Raw genomic sequence first — 22672 nt, 5'->3', positions numbered from 1 at the left:
TTAAAAAACACTTCAAATAACACAATTTGTCAGGGACGGTTTTTTTTCGCCTCTAGAGGCCGCTCTCGTGCTGTATGATGACACTGACCCTTCTCAGCCGCTCTGCAACAGACGCAACCGGGGGGGAATAATCTGTGTGAATTTTTGCAGATAACCGATAGTTCCAGCTTTGTCGCTCCTCACATGAGCTCAGATTTCATATAATGTGTATGTAAAGTAAGATTTTTAACTGTGTGTCAAACTCGTTAAGTCTTTACATGTAAAAATAGCTGACGATTTGTTATAAATTCACCTCTAATGCAGTATGTCCATCATTAACCATGAACCTTCTTTAACATCTGTGTTGCATAGGCGACTCCATTTGATAACGACCTGCATGAGAACAGTGATTTGATGACCCTTCTGGCTCAGGAGGTGGATGAGGAGTGGGCCAATGAGAAAAGAAAGAAGAGGAGCAACACCATTCGCTGGTTCAAAGAAACACAGGCCCGCAAAGTGGCCAAAAATGGCGCTTTCCCTTGCTGGTTCCATGGCATGATCACTCGGAGGTTTGTTTATTTAGACGGGAGCGTTAAAAGATTGGGTGTTTGGAGTTATTGCCTCCTACTTATCTTCAGACCATAGACGCTGGTCGTGACCTCACCTTCTTATTTTTTTTTCTTCTTCAGACAAGCTGAGGATCTGTTGACCGACAAGCCTCTTGGCTGCTTTTTGATTCGAGTGGGACAAAGTCGAGAAGGGTACACACTTACGTACAGGTGAACATTTTACAACTTTTTATAACAGCCCACCCAATTAAGCTTTAACAACTGAAAAGGTACAGATACTCTGAGGTTTTCAAGCATGTTTGAAATTCTTGGAAAAGAACCTTGTAGAGTGAGCATCGCTATGACGAACAAGTAGCTAGGACATGTAACATAAGCAACAGCCAGTGAGTCATGTGCTGCAGATCCCTGAATCCAGTTTATCATCTATATAAACGCAGCAAAAAAAACAACCCAAACGTCCCGTCACATTCAGCTGCTTTTATTTCCAGCAAATTTCTTAACATGTGTAAATATTTGTATGAACATAAAAAGATTCGAGAACTGAGACATAAACTGAAGAAGTTCTACAGAGCATCTCATCCTCATGGACTGCACCAGATCGGTCAGTTCTAGCTGTGAGATGTTCCTCCACTCTTCCACCAAGACATCTGCAAGTTCTCCATCACGTCTGAGGGACACACGTTTACATGTAATGTTCCACTGCGAGGACGATCAGCTGTCCTTCCTGTCTCCCTGTAGCACGTCTCAGGCGTCTTACATTACACACATTGCAGTTTATTGCTCTGAACACATCTGCAGTCCTCATGTCTCCTGCAGCAGGTCCATGGCATGTTCACGCAGGTGAGCAGGAACCCTAGGCATCTTTCTCCTGGTGTTTTTCACAGTCAGTAGAAAGGTGTTTTTAGTGTCTCTTTAGTGTCCTTAATCACCTTCCGCCTGTAAACTGTTCGTGTCTTAAGGACTGTTCCACAGCTGCATGTGCAGTAATTGTTTAAACCCTTTCCAATAAAGGTCTATAAAGATTATTTGGATTTTACAAAATTATCTTTAAAACAGTCTGAAAAAGGGACATTTTCTTCTTTTTCTGAGTTGATTTATTTGTGTTGGAGTGGAAGGGCAAACTGCAAGCACAATATCATAGCACCTATAAAAAAAAATAATAATAATTTTAAAAAAAAACTTGCCATGTCATACCCAAATCGTTGTTAGGAATAATAAAAACGAGAAGATTCCTGGTGATGCACGATATAAAAACAGCTACATTTTTGCACTGTAGCTCCAGGCGAATCTCGCTGTCTGCGTCTCCACAAACAATCCTTCCTGCACATTTTCTCCCCTTTTTTCCCCCTTGTTTCCACTCGAGTGCAGAGAGACTTGATGGACTGCTTTCACATTTTAACTTCATGAGAAAGCAATTTGGAGGATCAGGTGCACTTCAGCAGGGATTTCTCCAGGTGAAAGGTCACATAGTGTGTGTGTGTGTGTGTGTCTCATCTGTGAAAGCTCGTGTAGGATGCACACCGCTACATCATAAAACACACTGCAAGTGATAAAATGTGTGTAGTGTGAGCAGTACATCAATTCTGAGATTTTGAAAGTGTCATTTAAACTGGCTGTTTCCTAATGGCGATGATTCTGAAACGCAGGGGAGCTGACCGGCTTCGTCACTACATGATCGAGATGCAGAGCAACGGGAAGTACGTGATCCTTGGCGAGGACCGCGCACACGCCTCCCTGCTCGAACTGGTCCAATATCACACACAAGTGGGAATCATGCCCTTTATGGAGCTCCTCACTGAGCCGTGTGGACAGGCGAGTCGCACTCTAACACATCAACGATGACATTATAACGTGCCATGTTCTCTTTTACAGGTTAGGGTTGAAACTGTATGGGATGTTTATAGGCTTCTGGATTTAGAGGAATTGAATAGAATGAACTGAAATCGTCTGTAAGAGGTCGACTGCTGGTTGGGAACACACAATCCATAAAACATAAACGTATCCTCAATTACAGCAGCAAAGATGTGAATGTACAGATGAAGGGCCAAGAAAAAATGAAAAAGCTAATTAAAGTAGAAGAGAATGAAGTTCCTAGAGAATTCAAGAATGAGGTTATCAAATCAGTAACTAGAGAAAGCTGGTTTTCCCCTTATAACTAGACCGAATAATAGTCTGGGGAAAAAAACTTGAATAACTTTAGACAGAAAGCAGTAATGGGTGTGTTCACCCGTATCTGCTCAATACCATTACACTATTACACCTGGCTGCCAGTTTCATTTGGTTAGAAAATGAAAGTGACAGAAAAGACCAAACTTGAGGAAAACACATTGCACTACCTTCCCTGACAGAATTTAATCATCGTTTGAATAGACAATTATTTTATGAAGGCCCCATAACCTCATAACACTAAAATCATGTCACTTATAAGCCAACAGCTAGCATAAGTTTAACCAACTACCTAGCATGTTATTTCGCTCTATTCAGTTAGGAATCCAAGTACTGAGTTTTCTTCAAACTCTCCCTTGTGCTTGAATTTCACTGTAGAAAACATGTTTAGTACTTCATTAAATGGGTCAGAATTCAACATACTGATCCTACAGAGAAGGTTTTAATAAGTAGTCTAACATCAGCGAGTGGTTACCATTGATTATTTCTGGTGATATTTGTTCTGCTGGCCAGTTATGGCTTGTGAACCCAGCAATGCACTGTAATAGACAGATTTCAGTGTTTTCTCAGGCTCTAAAGTCAATTACACAAGCTCCAATGTGCTGTTTCTAATTAAACAGGATTTCCTGATTTCCCCTGATACCATTATCCAGCATAAATAAGAATGCTAATGAATTGATGCTGGCGCGTAACATTACCTCGGTATAACACCGGGAGACTGTGTTTCTTGTACATGGGAATGTCACACTGTAAAGCAATTTAGTCTAAACTTTGCTGCAGAATGGCCTGTGCCCTGGGGTATGTACCTTGGGTTTATTTCCAGAGCGCGTTAAAGATTTTAGTATGTGGGAATTTATCTTCTGTCAAGAAAAACATGCTATAGCTGTGTGAAAATCCAGAGAAGGCATTTGTAGGATGTATATGAGCGAACAGTCTATATACTGGATTCTACAATGCATGGAGAATTCAGTTATTTTATTATTATTATTATTTTTACTTGATTAATCTAGAGAATTAAAAATGACAAAATGGAGGTGATTATTAATTAGGCTGATGAAATAATGGATACTAACGCCATCCGTCTGACAATCTCCCTCTAAAACAGACATGTGACCATGACCCAGACTACGAAGAGCTGAAGGCGTTGCGTTGTCCTGGCGTGTCTGACAGCAGTAACGCTGACTCCAGAGAGCACGACTACGAGGAAATTGACCACGTGCATGTTGAAATGCAGAGGCTCTTTCAGCCTCCAGGGCAGAACCCGGACCCAGAGGCTCCTAAAGCCCCTGTCCTGAGGCGGGTGTCGGACAGATACAGACGTGTAGACGCTGCTGAGATCGAGCAGAAAGGAGACAGGGATGCAGAGAAAGACAAACCTGTCCCCCGCCTCTGCCCTTCCATCCGCTTAGCCATGAGGGAGATCCAGCAGATCCAACAGGTCTAAATGCACCTACAAACTCCACTGTTTGGTTTATTGTGATCTTATAACAGGAAATATCAGACAAATTTGACAATACTCATTATAGTTTCACTTGCTAAGATGTTTTAAAATGCACATACTCCGTGATAAAAAGGTGACTATTAGCAGTTAGATTAGGGGTAAAATTGAAGTGCTGCGGAGTGAAGTACAGAAAGCTGTGAGAATGTGCAGGAGGACGAATCGGTACAGAAAAGCAGGAGATTTTTAAACTTTAGTTTGGTTTTAAATTAAATCACCTATGAGTAGTTTTCTGTCCAGACCTTTGGTTGTTTGACAATTCTGTCTTTTTTTTTTTTCTTTTTTTTTAGATAATGAGGTAGTTATGAGATAATGAGATAATAAGGTTTTGATGCTAAATAAAGTTAAAGCAGATGCAGATTTGTAACTTTATATTTTTAAAATACTTCAGATTTACATTAGCTAACTTTTGCCAGAACAGTTAGCCTGAACAGGCATTTCTACAATTTAATATATTTCACAATATATATCACTTTCCCCCTCAAACTGCATACAATACAGTATCCTGTAGTCTTACACTTAAAAACTTGTTTATTATTAGTAAATTAATGTATCATTAATGTATTTTTCATCTCTGAAAAATAATTTAATTTACGAAAAATAAATAAAAAGATATTAAACACTGAGTATTGGGGAAAATGACACTTTTAAAGATTAAATACAAAATTTTTACATCACCTGCTCCAGTCAGTTTGTAAAAAAAGAAAAAAAAGACAGAATTTATCACAGATTTGAAGAACCAGTCTGATCGGTCATGTTACCGGTGTACAGCTGGTCTGTGGGAATAGATTTGATCTCTTTGGTGTTTTACAAATGAACAGCGTCATAAACTGAGCTGTGGTGGTGTTTCTCTGGTGATAAAAGCAGTAAGTGACTACAGCTCACAGGTCGTTTACTGCTTTAATCACCGGAGAAACACCGCTCTGTTCATTTGTAAAAAAAAAAAAAAAAACACACACAAAAAACAACTGAACACACTTCCATATTTGGATCAAATCTATTCACGCATACCAACTGTACACCTGTAACAGCATGATGGATCAGACTGGTTCTTCACATCTGGCCCTCAAGCCACTGTTGGAGTTTTAACTCCGATCTCAAACTCGCCATTTTTACAGCAGAATGCTGCTATAGAGGAGTTATTTCTGTCAGGATTGCAGATTCGTGTTCGTATCCTCCACCAGAGATGTTCAACCAGAAGTTGAGGGAAATTTTTAAAAATGACACTTTCTCGGCCCCATAGAAAAAAAACGAAGTCCCAGTGCAGTTAGCACGTTTGCCTCACACCTCCAGGGTTGGGGTTCAAATCCCGCCTCTGCCCTATGTGCAGAGTTTGCATGTTCTCCTGGTTCTTCAGGGGTTTCCTCAGTGTACTCCGGTTTCCTCCCACAGTCATGCGTCGTAGGCTGATTTGGCATTTCTAAATTGTCCGTAGTGTGTGAATGTGTGTGCAATGGGTTGGCACCCCATCCAGGGTGTCCCCTGCCCCGAGTTCCCTGGGATAGGCCCCAGGCTCCCCGCCCCCCTGTGTGGGATAAGTGGTATGGAAAATGGATGGATGTGTGTGTTTAGCTGCAAGTGTATATAGAAATATCGATTTGGCTGCAATGCCAGTTAAAGCCCCAGGGAACATAAATCGTGACTATGTTCTAATGAGGTTAATATTGATCTTGTACAAACATGTACGTGTTTGATTGATTAATTATGACTTTCCAAAGTCTGTGTGTGAATACTTTGCCAAACTTTCTCCGATGTAAACTGGGTGGTGCTGAGCTTTGGTGCGCGTTCTGCAGGTTTTACCGTTAAGGCTTGCCTTTACACGGCTTTTAGTAAAACTGTCTCATCTTGTCTGAGTGAGTAAACTCGGGATATATGTTGCTATGGTAATTCTGTGAATTGTAGAAGTAAGAAGCAAAATATGACCTTGCCAATTAATATATCACTTGACATGATTGCATTTTATTCCATATAGTCCATATTTATACCATTTTATACATTTATTAGTATGCTTGTTTTAAATATAAGAATCCATTTTTTACTGCTTGCAGTTGATGGCAAATAAACATGTCTGACGTCAAATATCAAAGCATTCAGAACACATCTGCACACCTGTCATGAGTAGGAGAAGGGTGAATTCTCTCCTGTTCAGACATGCTTCTTGATCCTGATAAAAAGTCTTTCTTTTCATCAGCAAAGTTACTATGTGCCTATTGAGGAGGACATAAAGCCATTGGGTGATCTCTGTATGAACTTGTTTAATGTCTTTCTTGCATGCACAGCAGTTCTCAGCCAACCAAGAGCAAAACTCCCTAACCTCCCAAAAACCCTGGGCACCCTGGAGGAAGAAAGGTAAATGCACAAGAGCTTATTCACATCATGGGCCTGTGTGTACAGGCCTCTCTTTTATTTAAACGGTATGTTTTCATGTATTCCAGATTCCTAACGGAAGGAAGGACAGACAACAACATGTTTTTTTTTTTTTTTTTTTTTTTTTTTTGCTGCTATCTATACTTCAAAATGTGAATGGCTGAATTTGCGAGAGAAGGATTTGTGAATGTGGTTTGAACAAGTGGAGGGAAACGCCTCATAAGGCGAACTTGAGACTTTTGTTGACTAGGATCTGTTTGGGTTTAGTGTTTGCATTATTTGTACGTAGTTATTTAATTGTTAAATTATGTATTGTTTGCATGGGACACGTAATAAACACTGTCTGATTTTGTAAACTTCCATCACTCTGGGTTACACCTCTTTACACACACTGGGTTACAACACACTCTTTACTACAGTAAAGAGTGTGTTCACATATGCAGTGTTAGGACTGGATCCGCACCGTGCAAATTAAAATATCCCCCTGTGAGGATTAAATCTGTGTGTGGTTACAGTGAATACAATGTAAGCTGCTAAAGTGACCAGAGATGGCAGAGTATGATGCATGATGTATTTTGGATATCTGTGCCAAAAAACACAAGTCCTACATACAAAAAAATAATAATTATATATAAATAATTTTTTTTTTTTTTTTTTTTTTTTTTTTTTAACACAGTGGTACACCCAAAAAAAGTCTACACACCCCTGTTTTAAAAAAAAAAAAATGCAGGTTTTTGTGATGTAAAAAAAAATGAGACCAAGATAGCTCATGTCGAATCTTTCCATTAATCTGATGTAGACACCAACAAAATTCAAGTGAAAAACAAAAATCTAGCAAGGTCCTGGTTGCATAAGTGTGCACACCCCTTTAATTATTATTATTTTTTTTAAACGCACCTTTTAACTTGGCGTATCTTGATTTGGCGACTGTTTCATTTTTCCTTCTAAAATGCTCCAGATGGTTCAGATTGCGAGTATCTCCTGTGCACAGACCTCTTCAAGTCATTCCACAGGTTTTCAATTGTATTTTGTTCTGAGCTCTGACTTTCCAAAATGATCTTGATCTTCTGAAGGCATTTCTTTCTTACTTGGATTTGTTCTTTGGGTCGTTGTCACGCTAGAAGGTGAAATTTTTCATCTTCAGCTGTCTGAAAGAGCCCGACAGATTTTGTGCCAAAATAGATTGGTATTTGGAGCTACCCATGATCCCCTCTATCTTGACTAGAGCCCCAGTTAAAGAGAAGCAGCCCAATAGCATGACGCTGCCACCACCATGCTTCACAATGGGTGTGCCGTTCTATGGACAATACACGGTCTTGTTCTTGCACCAAACACAACTTTTAGAATTAAAGTTCTTTGTTCTCATCAGATTCATAACACATTTTGCCTCATGGTTTTGGATGATTTTTTAGCCGAAATCTGCCGTAGCCCAGACATGTAAAGAATGTGAGAGATTGTTGTTACATGCAGGGAGTGACCAGTACTTGCCACATTCAGTGCTGTGAAAAATTATTTGCCCCCATCCTGATTTCTTTTTGTGTAGATCTATATGGTTTCAGAAATTAAAACAGATTCTAAGATTAAACAAAGTCAATCTGAGTAAACACAAAATACAGTTTTTAAATTATAATGCTATTCATTGAAGCAAAAAAGTTATCCCAATACCAACTGGTTCTATGAAAATGTATTTGCCCCCATAGTTACTACTTCATCAAATTGAAGGAAACTTGAATTCTGCTCTCTACCCAAAAACCCTGGAGAATGTTCGGTCTAAGTTGAAACTCGAGCGCAACTGGATTACGCAGCAAAGCAACGATCCTTAGCACATGAGTAAGTCCTAGAAGTAAGTGAAAGTCTGATCTCCAGTTATCAGAAGCGTTTGGTTGCAGTTGATGCTGATAAAGGTGGCACAGCCAGATTTCAAGTTTAAGGGGGCAATTAGTTTTTCACATTGGTGATGGATAATTTTTTTTTGCTTCAATAAAAAAACTACTGTGTTTACACAGGTTGCCCTTGTTTTATGTTGTATTTCATTTGAATATCTAAAACTATTTATTATAGATAAACACACAAACGGAAGAAATCAGGATTTTCACAGCACTGTACTCCTGCAGTTCCTTTAACGTTGCTGTAGGTCTCTCTGCAGCCTCCATGATGCTTTTCATCTTGTCCTTGCTTCAGTGATGGAGGGACATCCTGTTCTTGGGAATGTCACTGGTGCCAAATTTTCTCCACTTCTTGTCGATGGCCAGCTAATGTTTTAGAAAGTGATTTGTACTCCCCTCCTGACCTCTGCCTTTCAACACCGAGATACCGTACGCACGTACCGAAGCTGTCTGTGCACCAGGGCTGCAGCAGTCAGATGATCTCAAGAAAACCCTACAGAAACCGCTGTTCTTTATTTGGGATTAATTAGAATACTTTATTGATGATGGCTGTATGATCATTAACTCTAAACATGAGTTTGAATGTGATTGGTTAAGCAGGTTATTAAAAGTTTTTTCTCTGTTTTTCACTTGACCTCTGTTTGCTGTTTCACATTAAAGTTAGAAAAAGATCTGATGATTGATTTTAGTTTCTTTCTCTCTTATTTTTTTTTTTTAACATCAACCTACATTTTAACAGGGGTGTGTAGACTTTTTTTTTTTTTTGATAGCCACTGTATTTATAGTCAGAGATCCTTTAAACTATAAAAAGCGTTAAAAGAAAAATCATAAACCCCCTCAGTACAGATTTTTTTTAACGATCTATTAAAAAGACTCGTTATTTAAATGTGTACAAAGTGTCATTAGATGAAAGTTAATAATATTTATCAGCATATTTCCAAAGACTATGGGTTCAGAGTGCTATGAGCGCTTCTACAGTCCACTGTAAAACCTTGCATGTAAGATACAAACCTCCTGAAATGAACATTTTTTTAGTATTCATGAAATCAGTAAGTCAGGCTGATAAACTCTTTACCAAGTACAGATAAAAACGTGATGCACAACAACACACTGATTAATGGGTTAATTAGGGAGAATAACGTGTGTAAACCACACAGGATGACGCGCTCGTCTGAACTATTCACGTAACATCAACTTTGCTACAATCACTATTTTGTGAGGCGTGGCTTCCTGTCACAGCTCATATAACCATGGTGAAGGAACGAAGTGCCAGAATTGTTTAAAGAGCTGCGGTGAGAAGTGTGAAGACCGAATCAGAGTCGCTGCATACGCAAATGGATTTCAAAATTCTTCTGTTGCTCCTGTGCATCACCTTCATCTCTGTCCAAGGTAAACATGGGACTGTGAATAAATACGACTAATAGATAAATGCGCTGTTAAAGAAATGTGGTGAATATAATGCAGTACATTAAGTAAATAAAAGGTCTATTGGTCGTTGTGAGCATTCTGGAGTTTTTAATTTTTGTTTTTTGCAGTTTGGTGCGTGCATGAGCGGTACCTTGAAAGAAAGCAATAGTTGTGTTCTCTCGTTATTTAACGGTCTCCAATATCCAGGTGAAACTCCACAATGCTGCCTTTCTACAGCGCCACTGAGTCGAAGAATACTGAAAAGAGTGGAGAAAGTCACCATACAAAGGAGCAACGGTCGCTGCGAGATTGATGCCCTCGTGTGAGTTTTAACGTGACTCTGAATTACATTACAGGCTATAAATCACTTTGGTGTAGAAATTATTCAAATTAAAACCTCTCTGATTTCAGGCTGCTTATTCGTGGAAAGAGATTGTGCGCACCAATGTGGCAATGGAAACTTCTGGAACAATTGAAATCATCATTAATAGGGCAGCAACGTTTCTGAGACCTAACTGAGATCCGTTGTTTTTACTGCCAGTGTGTCATTCTGATTAGTTCTCATTTACTTTCCTCATTGGCATGAAAGGTTACTTCTATTCCAGCTATTGTCCAGCAAAACAGCCCTGTAAATTCCATTCAATTCTTTTTGTTGATGTTCTTAAAATGTTCACTAGATGCTGCTTTTATTCGCGCAAAACAAATATTTGCAGACGCGGACTCTCCCTGTCCGCGATTCTCAGGAAAATAAATCTTATCTTGTTATTGTGACTGAAAGATCCCTGAGAAAGGTTTAGAATGAATTGTTTCAAATGCATTTATAACTAAAATAATTTTAAAAGTTATTGTTATAAAATTAAAATGGAAAAATAGTAAACGAATAGAAAATGATCTTGATTTTTCACAGTTTTTTCTGAAGGTAAATAAGGTGTAAGACAAAACAGGTAAAAAGATCAAATGTTCAAAGTTTGAATCAAAGCTTTCTTCATTTCAGGAAATATATTTTAAAGTTATATATGTTTGTGAATTAAAGCACTATAAATGTTAGAGGTTTATCTTTAAACAGCTAAAAAGTGAAACGTGTATGTTTATGTGCTGCGTCTCGGCATATTTCTACAGTTACGTGCATCATTTCTCAAGAAAAAAATCATTCAATAAACAGAACTTTGTTTTAATGATGTGTTGTTTCTGTTTATTTCTTCCTAATAATAATAATAATAATAACAACAACAACAACAACAACTTTTTTTAATGTGATTTGTACGATCTGCTTGGTCTGAATACTAATCTTATATCTTGCTATACACTTAAAGATATATTTTACAGTCTATATACTACATTATATTATAGTGGCAACTGAAAAAACAATTATAATTACCGCAAATGACTTATGTACACTTAAGTCAAAGCAAGACTGATGAAAATATAAGATGTAAATCAACTCAATCACTTTGAGACCATTACTATAATTAAAAAAAAATTGTCCTGATTTATGTTGCTCTCTAGACTCCTTGATATTCTCAGTGCTGCATGTCTCTGGTATATCTTAACATTCATACAGTATATATACATACAGTGTGTGTGTGTGTGTGTGTGTGTATATATATATATATATATATACACACACACACACAATATATATATTTATGCTACAGTTTAGTAACTGCAGGACTGGACGAAGTTCTGAGAAATTGTATTGAAGTGAAAGTATAGATAATGTGTCAGGCTCCTACTCAATTAAAAGTGGAAGTGTGCAGCAAAAAATGTACTAAAGTAAAAAAACAAACAAAAAAAAACTACTTTTAAAATGTACTTGAGGTTTTTCTTTGTTTTAAAGAAAGAAAAAAGAAAATGTTAACAGCTAAGTTCATGCTATGTTTTCATATGAAAAGTACCATTTTTATTCAATTTAACTTGCTAAACTATGCTAGCTGCTGGAATCGATGCTAGTCTAATCTAGCATTAGCAAAGAAAACAGCTAATCAGTTAGAAATAGCCAGTTAGCAAATTAGCAAACTTACCTCAATATGGTTTTTCTTCTTCTTCTTTTTTTTTTTTAGATTAGATGGATTAGATGCCTCCTAAAAAGATAAAGGAGACTCCTCACTTTAAGTTTGTTTACTCCAGCATATTGAAACATTTTACTGAGGCAGGGCCTGGAGTTTGTCGGATTATTAGCTGGATGAGAGAAGAGACCGTCGAGATTTGTACTGAATACTTTGAAGGTTTAAATAAAAATGTAGGGAGTAAAAAAATAAAAAATAAATTAAAAAACAGTTAATTTAAAGTTACTTAATTACATAATTAAGTAAATAAGTCAATTATACTCCAGTTAATGATAAATATGCCAAACCAATTGTTAAGTAGAGTAACGAAGTACAATCACCGAAGTATTTTCCATCCCTGGTAACTAGTAGCGTCGTCATTTATTAAACTGAAAAGCTTCAGTAGTATCTTTCAGTGAAACTGGTTTGTGGTGTCGCCCTCTGCTGGTACCTCCAGCTGTCAAGCCCTGGAAGTAGAAACATGCTGAAGGTAAAGCAATGGCTCAGGTAAACATTCATTCATCTTCTATACCGGGTATCCTACACAGGGTCCCGAGGAACCTGGAGCCTAACCCAGGGGGTGGGGCAGAAGAAGGGGGACACCATGGACAGGGTGTCAACCCATCAATCAATCTATATATATATATTAGGTTAAAAAAAATATTTATATATAACATTACATTATATATATATATATATAAATATAAAATATATGTATAAATATTAAGTGAAGCATTAGAATGTTCTTTACTAACTCGGTTTTTTAAAAACAAACCCTCAGCAAAATGTAGCTATTGTCAGGAAAGAAACATTTTATATATACACACGTATTTGCTAAATTCCTAATATAGTTGTTATAACATTTCATATGTATTTCTACTTAAAGAAACAAAAGAGCATTTCAAGATGAGGGAAATGTTTTATTAAAAAGTCAATTTTACACCACAGAAAATTTACTAACAAATGCCAAACCAGCTCACAACATGTATACGTTATTCTCACAGCGGAGTTTGGCACTAAATAAATTCATTACTTATTTATTTATTTAAATTATCATCAGTTACAGAATGTCCAGTCTAGCTAAAGACATATGGACACAGTCACGCAAGTTCTAAATTAGTCACACAAGTCCAGTTTAGAACTGAACACTAACCACTGATTATTATAACAGTAATACAGGTATCTGAGTTCCAAGTACACTTGCATTACCACTTCATCCACTCATTACTGATGCAAAAATCTAAACGTTCAGTAGGTTTATGATGTAGGTTCTCAGGAAATTAAAAACACTTCATCAGACTGGATGAAATAATCGATAAACCAAGAACGTGGTGTGAAATTTTATTATTATTATTTTTTATATAAATACGACGGTATTTTGTGAAAGGTCAACAAAAAATTGCCCCTAAGCTTCCAGGCTAATATCTAGGTTTATTTATTTATTTACAGGGGGAAAAAAATTACACTAACACTTAACTTGCACTAATAATTGGTAAATCCCAAATGGCAGCTTCAGAAAGCTCTTACTAGAATTAATTTTAGAGCTAACGGCATTTGGGACGACACGTACTGCACCACACAGGAAGAGCTGCTAGAAAAGAGATTACAATATAAACTTCAGCTGCATGTCACAGACCGCATTGACTTCATGTTCATTAAACTGGAGCAATATGACAACACAAATACACAGCTGCTACCATTACAGAACCCACATAGACAACAGAACATGTACTGAGCGCTAGATAGAACCTGGGATGCAACTTAACCAGTTGAGTTAGAAATTAAACTGATTGTCACTTAAGTAAAATGTAGAAGAAAGAATTATTCTCAATTTTATGTGAGCAACTAAAGCTAGGGAGACACTGCACAATGTTATGTAAGGAACAAAACACTGCAGGACAACGTGACAACCATCCTGAAGCTGATTATTTTTCCAATAAAAGCACATTCTGAAGTGTTTTCTTCCCATTTCACCACAGTAAATTACCAATCCTACAATTTTTATGTATTAGTCAACAACACATCATACTTTTTATGCACTTATCAAAACAAATTAGGTGTTCCTGTCATTACTTACACTATAGCAGCTATGAACTGTCGTTCTGTCAACAGGATCTCATGCAGTTAAGAAGACCCAACCCCACCCCCCCCCCCCCCCAAAAAAAAAAAACGCAGGTTCTCATGTTAATGCCAGACTATGAATCAGTCCCTCCAGGATTTCATGATTTTGCGATCACAGGAATTAATGCAAAAACTAAGTAAACGCCACAATATTCTGAGGAGCTTGCAATTTTTCAGAATGAACCGCAGATTTGGGTCAAGACGCATCATGTGACCATCACAACGCACTTTCAGTCCAAACCCATGTGCATCAAACATAAGTCCAGCTAAAAGTTCTCATTTACCGACAAACATCACTGTGAAAGACAAAACAATGTTTTCGCCAATTCAAGTAGTTTTCTGCAAGAAAGCACAAAAAACTCTGCAAATTGCGTCAAACGTTTTGAAAAAAGCCGCAGCAAAATCGAGCATTTTTGGCCGCAACAAATCACCAAAAAAAAAAAAAAAAACCCTCAACGAAATCCTGTACGGACTGACAAACTGCAAAGTCTTTTCCCATGTCAGAAAACTTAAAATTACAGCTTAACTTCTCATTACAAAAGCACTGACACTGGAGACTCCTTACAAAAATGCTAAACCAAACATCTCCCTACAGAAAACGTCACCAGATGAACAATTGTAAAAATCGATTATACGGTACATCCATCATACAAATGACTGGATAAGTTGTTACTAGAGAAACAATCACACATTAATATTAACCTTGCAGCTGGAACTACTTTCAGAGCCGTCCTTATAGAAAATTATATGAATCGACACCTTCTGACGGATCAGAGACTTTCATGGTGCTGTGGTATAAATTAATTCACTACACACGTGCAGAAATAAACAAATAAATAAAAGCACAGTCTGACTACAGTACATTCTCTAGAAGTTACACTTCAGTAGGTTTTATTATACAATTAAATAACATTTTCAGAAGAGCATCTGTTGCTGGGCAGGAGGTTTCACCGGAAAATTCCAGTTCTAAATGTTATAACATACACAATTAATAATTTGTTGACAGATATATTTCGTTTTCTTCGTGCGTGTATGGCATGCCGTTTCTTCATCGCCACAAAGAGTTTCTTCGTTAATGGGATTACGTTTGCCATGCTTTCTAATAATTACAGCTGGGATGATGCGGTGTTGCATGACCACCTGCAGAATGTCTCTAAAACACTGAAAGGAATAGTTTAGATGAAAGTAAAACTTTTCCACACACCCAGATGAAGCCGATGAGCCTGCTTGTCTTAAAAAAATAAAATAAAAATAAAAAAATTCTACAAAATCAGCAGCAGAATCACTTTCTATCTAATCACAAAGTTTGTGTCAGGTAGGGTCCCAGTTGATTTGTATTTTTTATTTTTTTATTTTTTTTTTTATGTGGACTTCTGATTAGTTTATAACACTGTATGCACATACAATTTTACTAAGCCATCGTTTGGCTCAATATTCCTTACAAGAAAGTCGCACGATGCTAAATAAGCAATGCTGGGTGCTTTGCGGAGTGAAAACATACAGCAGGACAAGTCATGTGAGGTAGTTGATTTCCTACTAATGTAAAGAACTAACGGAAGTGCAGTACAGTGGTGAAACTCGTAAATTCACCCTTTTAACACAGTCCACAGACACTGTAGTGTTGGTTTTGCTTTTTCATTGCACTGCAACACTCACCACTCCACTGCATCATAATTTAAAAAAGTGTGTGTATATCCAACAAAAGGTTGCCAGATCACATCTCAAAAGTTGAAGCATTTTTATTCTCATTGATCCAGAAACAAATAACAGACCTGCCAATCTTCAACGTCTTTTTCCTGCCCAGTGAACACAGAAGATGAGTCAATCAGCATATGAATCTGGAATGATTCATATTGAGTTGTTTAGTCGTTTTGAACTCACCAATATTAACAGTCACCCACTGGAAGCTCCGCCCCCTTTCAACTCTCTCACATTAGGAATATTTTTGCCCTTGCTTTTATTCTTCTCATTATTAATCTTCAGGCAGGTCTGAAACAACCTTTTGCTTTTTATATTCATATTTGATTTGATATAATTCCATTTGAATGTAATTTCATATGAAGTTGTGTAGTCAGCTGATGAGGTTTAAGCCATGATTGGTTTGGGACTTCCAGTCCAATCCGACACCCCTCATTTCTACATAACCAGTTCCTTTACTTGAATACGCATAGAATTGAAAATATCTATAGGGATATAGTGGTGCTTGAAGGTTTGTGAACCCTTTAGAATTTGCTATATTCCTGCATAAATATGACCTAAAACATCAGATTTTCACATAAGTACTAAAAAAAGTAGACAAGAAGAACCCAGTTAAACAAATGAGACAAAAATATTACACTTTGGTAATTTATGTATTGAGAAATTATCCATTATTACATATCTGTGAGAGGCAAAATTATGTGAACGTCTAGGATTAACAGTTAATTTGAAGGAGAAATTAAGGGTCAGGTGTTTTCAATCAGTGGGATGACAATCAGGTACGACTGAGCGCCCTGTTATATTTAAAGAAAAGGGATCTACCAAAGTCTGATCTGCACAAGTGGAAGTGTATCATGGCAGGAACAAAGGAGATCTCTGAGGACATGGTGGTGGTAGTATCATGGTTTGCGCCCATTTTGCTGCATATGGGCCAGGGAGGCTTACAATCATTTATAGAACAATGAGTTCTGAATGATATCAGCGAACTCTAAAGGAAAATGTCAAGACATCTGTCCGTGATGTAAATCTCAAGAGAAAGTGGGTCATGCAGCAAGACAACGAGCCTAAACACACAAATCAGTCTACAAAAGAACGTTTAAAGAAGAATAAAGTTAATGTTTTGGAATGGCCAAGTCAAAGTCCTGACCTTAATCCAATAGAAATGTTGTGGAAGAACCTGAAGCAAACAGTTCATGTGAGGAAACCCACCAACATCCCAGATCAAAAGTTACCCCAAACATTTATCTGCAGTTATTGCTGCACAAGGGGATCACACCAGATAATGACAGCACAGGTGCACATACTTTTGCCACTCACAGATATGTAATATTGGATCAATAAAATATTAAGTATAATATTTTTAAATTGGGATCTCTGTCTAATTTTAGGAAAAGAAAATTTGATTATGTTGTAAGTCATATTCATGCAGAAAATTCTACATTCAAGCACCCCTCTATAAGCAGCTGGAAATACAAGCCCCAGATACGGCCAAGCTTCCCTTACTTGTTAGTTAAATTTACCCCTCACAAAATAAAGAAGCAAACTCAGGTACATTAAACATGATCGACAACATCTGGGGTAAGGAAAAATGGCACCTTTTTGTTTGGCTAAGCTACTCCTTTCAAAATCTGTTCATTATTCATTCAAGTACTTTAAACACATGATACGTCCATGTCATCAGATGCAGTAATGATAAACAGAACTCCAACCATGAGGACACGTACGTATAACTGTACACCATGAACAGCAGCATTGGACATACAGTAATGACTGTTTTGGGTACCAGGCAAAAGCTGTGCGCTCTGGGGTCTATTAGTGTTCATAACTGCCATGTCCTTTATTTCCCTACTCCTCCAAAGCCTCCATGAAATCTGCGATGCTCTCCACCACATAATCGGGCACAAAGTCCTTCTTCTCTGCCTCGTCACTGTCCTTGTATACCAGCGCTTGCTCGAAGGTCGAGACGCCCGTTAGTGTGAGCACTGTAGAAAGGCCACAGTTAATGCCAAAGACGATATCAGTCTCTAAGCGGTCGCCTACCATCAAAGCGCTCTCTGGGTCTAAATCGAACTGGCTGGCGATACACTCGAACATGAAACGACTCGGTTTGCCGATCACCGTGGCCTTCCTGCTGCTGGCTGTTTCCAAAGCTGCAGTGAGACTCCCAGAACCTGTAGAGGTTAGAAACAGAGTCAGTGTTTTCATTAAAGTGCCTCAACTACAGAATGACATTTATTCAAAGAGCCCGTTTGTTGTTGGGTGTCCTAACTGCCTTCCAGAGCCGATATTCATCACAACAATACACACCATAACTGTAGATGATGCTAGCGCATATGGATGTAACATCATGCACAACAGGGACTTATTCAATACACACTGCACGTGAGAATAAATACTGTAAGTTTACAAATGTGAATGATAATCATTTGGCTGAATTCATGCACGGATAATGACGGTTTTGTTTTCTTTGGGCTTTGCTCTTTCATTCATGAACCATCCATAAGCTACGGCTTTCAGTTCAGCTCAAACGTCCGCTAAAGATAAACAGCACAATGTACAAAATAGATGATTTGTACGCTACTGACAAAACACAGAATGTAGAATACAAAAAAGGTATATAATGAAAAAGGTACAGTTTATAATGTTTCTAAAAAGTAATCAAATAATATACTAATCATGAGACATTTTTGTAGCAAGGCCAAACAGGGATAAACCATTCAAAATGTGTTAGAATTAACAACTATAGTAAGCACTACATTGGGTCAGATTAGTTAAAGGGGAAAGCCTGTCAATCCCCCCTTACAAATTCCTCGTTTAAATTCTGAGCTTTCTAATTAACTGTATTTATTTACACTGTGTTACATTTTGCTGCTGTTGGTATTTATATTAGCGAGCCATTCTAAAGTTTCATTCAATCCATACATACCTCCCTGCTGGAAAAAAAACTATAGAAACCCTCATAGAATTTGTAATGGTTTTAATGGGAATTGTATTGGTTTTAAAGGAAACTGTAATGGGCCTTATGGGTCTCTATGGGTAATTTGTTGTCTTCTATTGGCGGCATGTTATGTCTAGGTAGGACATCATAAATCAGTCTCTCCAGGACTTTTCAATCTCAGAAATTAACACCAAATCAAGCAAACTCCAGTGTTCGGAGGAGCTTGCAATTTTTCTAAATTACCTCAGATTTTGGCCAACACGCGTCATTTGACGTTATCACAGCACTAATTCAGTGAAAGCCCTTTCGACTCACGTCCGTCAAACATGAGTACACCTAAAGGGTCTCATTCACCAACAAACATCACTGTGAAAGACCATGCAATTGCAATTTTGCCAATTAGAGTAGTTTTTCACCAAAAAAACCTAAAACAAACAAACAAACAAACAAAAAAGGCACAACTCCTATACAGACTGATTAAGGACAATTGATGGTAATTTAATTTTAATGGTTAGCTAATGGCTTGTAATGTTTTTTTAGTAGAAACCATTAGAACTTCTGTGATGGTTTATATTGTTTTGGGGGGTTTTAGCAGGTTTCCACACACCACTTTCCTGAGGAAAACAAACTTGTGAGAAAAAAAGTGTTTAAGAATTATTTAAAGTCGTATACAAGATGAGCGTTTACTACGTGGGGAAAAGTCTGTAGATGGTCAAATCCCAGTAATGTACAAGGGTTTTGGCCACATTTCCTGATTAAAAGTGTAACACTCAGGTAACAGTTGTAAGACTGGAAGCTAACTGAGCTAACTGAAATAGAAAAACAAACACAGGCAAAAAAAAATCTTTTTATATTTAAACAAAACGTGAGATGATGCAAGGATCATGAGACAAAAATATGTATATACACGGCCTATTAACACGCGGGAAATAATTTTTACAATTTGTTATAATATAATTTTTGTGTTCGATGGTTGGTGCTTGCGAATCGACTCTGATTCAGAGTCGTTTAAAATGATTATGAATCACTATTTCAACTGACGCGGAGACTTTTACATCAAATGTGTCGTGTTTCTAAAAAAAATAATAAAATAAAATAATTAACACTCCAGTATATAATAAACACAACTTATATGAATTTTGAAGCCTATATACAATCGCAAGAAGTAAAAAGTAATATTAAGGCTATAAACGAACTACAACACGGTCGCAAGACTTCAACGTCACCACACACTACGCTTCCGACAACTCTTTCAATCTTTATTTAAAAAACAAAAACAAAAAACTACAATTGGAAAATACTACAAATTGGTAAATCTATCAAATTGGTAAGTTTGAGTTGGAATAGTCTGCAAGAGTATAAACACACCGAGGCTGTCGTAGAGGAGTTTTCCTGGTCTGATCACGTTTAATGTCCGCGACAACCTCTGTAGTACCATTTAGCCACTTGTTAGCATCAGTCTTTTTCAGGACCCGTAAAAGCTTAATAAAATCACGAGTGGAATATTACTGATGTACTTTATGTCGTGGAATAAAACGTGAACATATCCAGAGCTTGTGTTAACCACAGACCTTATTTCCGACATTTAACCAAAAATCCATTTTAAAAACCTCATTGAGTTCAAGTACACAGAAAAATTCAGTCGAGATCACGAGAAAACAAGAAAAACACAATAATGCCTGGCCGCTTAAGACTTCCGTAAATTATGTTCATGATAAATGCACAGGCTTTAACTACTGAACCGCTTTACATTTTTATGGGCTTTTAATGCAGTAACTGTCAGGACTGGTTCTGGTCCTGTAGCAGGTGCACCTGATACCGGGCTCCATCATGAACACTTGTTACCTGGTGTGATTCTTCCTCCACGCAGCGGGTGCCAGGGGTCGGGATCAGTGGCCAGAAACAAACACTCGGAGTCCCGCAAGTAGCAGCAGGCTTTGGCCAACTTCATAAAGCTGAATTTCTCGTCGTAGCCCACGAGCACGGCGCGCACGTCCGGGTCCAGTGCGCAGTTGGAAATGTTGACGTCCGGTCCGTCCTCTTCCTCCTCGACCACGGCGATACCGGCATCCCGCAGCTCGGTGTGCACGCCGGGGCAGCCGATGGCAAACACCTTGCCGGTGAGAGTGGCCACGTCGCGCAGGTACGCAGCCGAGCAGTACGCCGAGCTGAAGATCTCCTGCTCATTCACGTCGGCGAATCCGAGCCGCTCGAACTTCTGCACGTAGCTCTGCCTTGGCCTGGTGCAGTTGTTAGTGACGAAGAACACCCGCTTCCCGCGCTGCTTCAGCGCGCGCACCGCCTCGGGAGCCCCCGCCACCGCCGTCTCTCCGTTCCAGATCACACCGTCGCAGTCGAACAGCACGTCGTGCTTGGACTCGAGCAGTTCGAGCAGCTGAGCGCCGCGGATTTTCTGACAGCCTCCGCTCGCTCTCGCTCCGGCCATCCTGATCGATGCTTGCAGTAATGAGCTCGCGTGCAACCCTATATTTGCGGGCCAAATAGATTACGTCACTCGTCGGAAAACCGTCGCCGTTACAAGCTGCACGAGAATGTATGGGGGGGGGGACAAACCGAACCCTGTACCCTGGATCCTAAATAGCACCGAGATTCACAGATTCATCAAACCTCATCTCCATGTCTCTGAGACAGCGCTCTCTGCAGGTCGGGAATGGGCGTGTCCAAAGGCTATTTCCATTGGCCGAGAGCGCGGTCGGTAACACGTGCAGGCGGTCAGTTAGTTAGACTGCAGTGCTGCGGGCATGACGTGTTTTTGTAGGCCAACCTTGATGACGGAAGCCTGACCCATACCTGTAGTTTTTTTTTTTTTTTTTTTTTTTTTTTTTGTAAAAACATCTTAACGTCAATAATCTAAATACAACAAGATATGTGTCTAAAAAGAATGATTTTGATATATGATTTAGATTTATATATATATATATATATATATATATATATATATATATATATATATATATATATATATATATATATATATATATATATATGAGGTTGCTGAAAAGTCAAATTTATCCCTCAGTATTTTAATTAAACTACTAGCTTCCATCCTGAGGTAAAGGTAAACTCGTTAGCTTAACTACATTAAAGCATGCTTAATTACCATGCTTAATTAACAGAGTCTCGCCCTGGGGGTGTGGCGTCACGACAGAACCAATCAGATTCGCGCTACCCTTTGCCACGCCCCTTTCTACAGTGTCAGTATCATTACACTGAATATGCTACAGTTTTACAGTCTTACCTGAGAGATTTTATGGAAATTCATAATTATAAGGTCTTTTATACATTGGAGAACAAAAATTCTAAGGCTAAATACTACAGGTAATTAACAAAAACCAAAAAACAATAGATATCACAATCCTGGGCAGGTTTTAAAAAATGTTTTTACATGTATTTTTGTGTTGGAGTTTTTACATTTACAAAATTGTCATTTATTTATGTGATTGTCTAATTAAATATGCAGACATTTATATGCATATTTGGTAAAAACCCCAAAATGTAGTCTTTTGGTGTTTTTAGGATTAAACATTTATATTTTTCTGTCAAGACAGTCTCAAGAGAAAGACTTTTATATAGAAAGGGTTGGAGGGAATACACTGTTCCATAGTAATAAAGATTAGGAACACTTGTCCAACTGCATTCATGCAGTTATTTAATCAGCCAGTCATATGGCAGAAGCACAATGCATCAAATCATGCACATACAGATCAGGAGCTTCAGGAAATGTTCACATCAAATGTCAGTATGAGCGGGAAAATCTCAGTGACTATGCTGTGGCAGATGGGTTGGTTTGAGTATTTTACAAACTGCTGACCTCCTGGGATTTTCACACACAACAGTCTCTAGAGCTTACACAGAATGGTGCAAAAAAAAAACAAAACACCAGTGAGTGGCAGTTCTGTGGATGGAAACACCTTGTTGGTGAGGGAGGTCAGAGGAGAACGGCCACGCTGGTTCGAGCTGATGTGTAACTCAAATGA

General features: G+C 38.2%; 3 protein-coding genes and 1 long non-coding RNA gene across 6 annotated transcripts in view; 2 read left to right on the top strand and 2 right to left on the bottom strand.

The window, feature by feature from the left end:
* The window catches only part of LOC108277051 (myosin-IIIb), a 35610-nt gene extending 26474 nt beyond the window's left edge, over positions 1-9136 (top strand). The window contains exons 25-30 of one of the 2 annotated variants that reach the window (XM_017489347.3): positions 352-548; positions 669-758; positions 2195-2360; positions 3820-4152; positions 6495-6561; positions 6648-9136. In XM_017489347.3, the coding sequence (XP_017344836.1) occupies positions 352-548; positions 669-758; positions 2195-2360; positions 3820-4152; positions 6495-6561; positions 6648-6655 (861 nt within the window). In that variant the 3' untranslated portion in view covers positions 6656-9136. Of the gene's footprint in view, positions 1-351; positions 549-668; positions 759-2194; positions 2361-3819; positions 4153-6491; positions 6562-6647 lie in introns of both variants that reach the window. The other variant, XM_017489346.3, reaches the window with a different exon arrangement.
* Positions 9137-9697: 561 nt separating this feature from the next.
* Positions 9698-11047, top strand: ccl27b (chemokine (C-C motif) ligand 27b). The gene is made up of 3 exons (XM_047161103.2): positions 9698-9854; positions 10080-10194; positions 10284-11047. Exons 1-3 carry the CDS (start codon positions 9800-9802, stop codon positions 10378-10380), a joined length of 267 nt encoding a protein of 88 aa, XP_047017059.1. The 5' UTR covers positions 9698-9799; the 3' UTR covers positions 10381-11047.
* On the bottom strand, positions 10853-12320 carry LOC128635189 (uncharacterized). 2 transcript variants are annotated; one of them, XR_008398085.1, is made up of 2 exons: positions 12259-12320; positions 10853-12050 (listed from the first exon to the last, which is right to left on the bottom strand). It is a non-coding gene; the product is annotated as an uncharacterized LOC128635189 (long non-coding RNA). The 2 variants fall into 2 exon arrangements; XR_008398084.1 differs by having other exon boundaries at positions 12226-12270.
* A 2581-nt stretch (positions 12321-14901) lies between these two features.
* Positions 14902-21402, bottom strand: pdxp (pyridoxal (pyridoxine, vitamin B6) phosphatase). Its single transcript, XM_017490061.3, has 2 exons — positions 20520-21402; positions 14902-17907 (listed from the first exon to the last, which is right to left on the bottom strand). The coding sequence occupies exons 1-2, from the start codon at positions 21118-21120 to the stop codon at positions 17582-17584; spliced, it is 927 nt and encodes a 308-aa protein (XP_017345550.1). The 5' UTR covers positions 21121-21402; the 3' UTR covers positions 14902-17581.
* Between the last annotated feature and the right edge of the window lie 1270 nt (positions 21403-22672).

This window comes from Ictalurus punctatus, chromosome 16 (assembly GCF_001660625.3).
Source record: "Ictalurus punctatus breed USDA103 chromosome 16, Coco_2.0, whole genome shotgun sequence".
In the NCBI taxonomy this organism is placed as follows: domain Eukaryota; kingdom Metazoa; phylum Chordata; class Actinopteri; order Siluriformes; family Ictaluridae; genus Ictalurus; species Ictalurus punctatus.
This window is presented reverse-complemented; position numbering and strand designations above follow the sequence as displayed.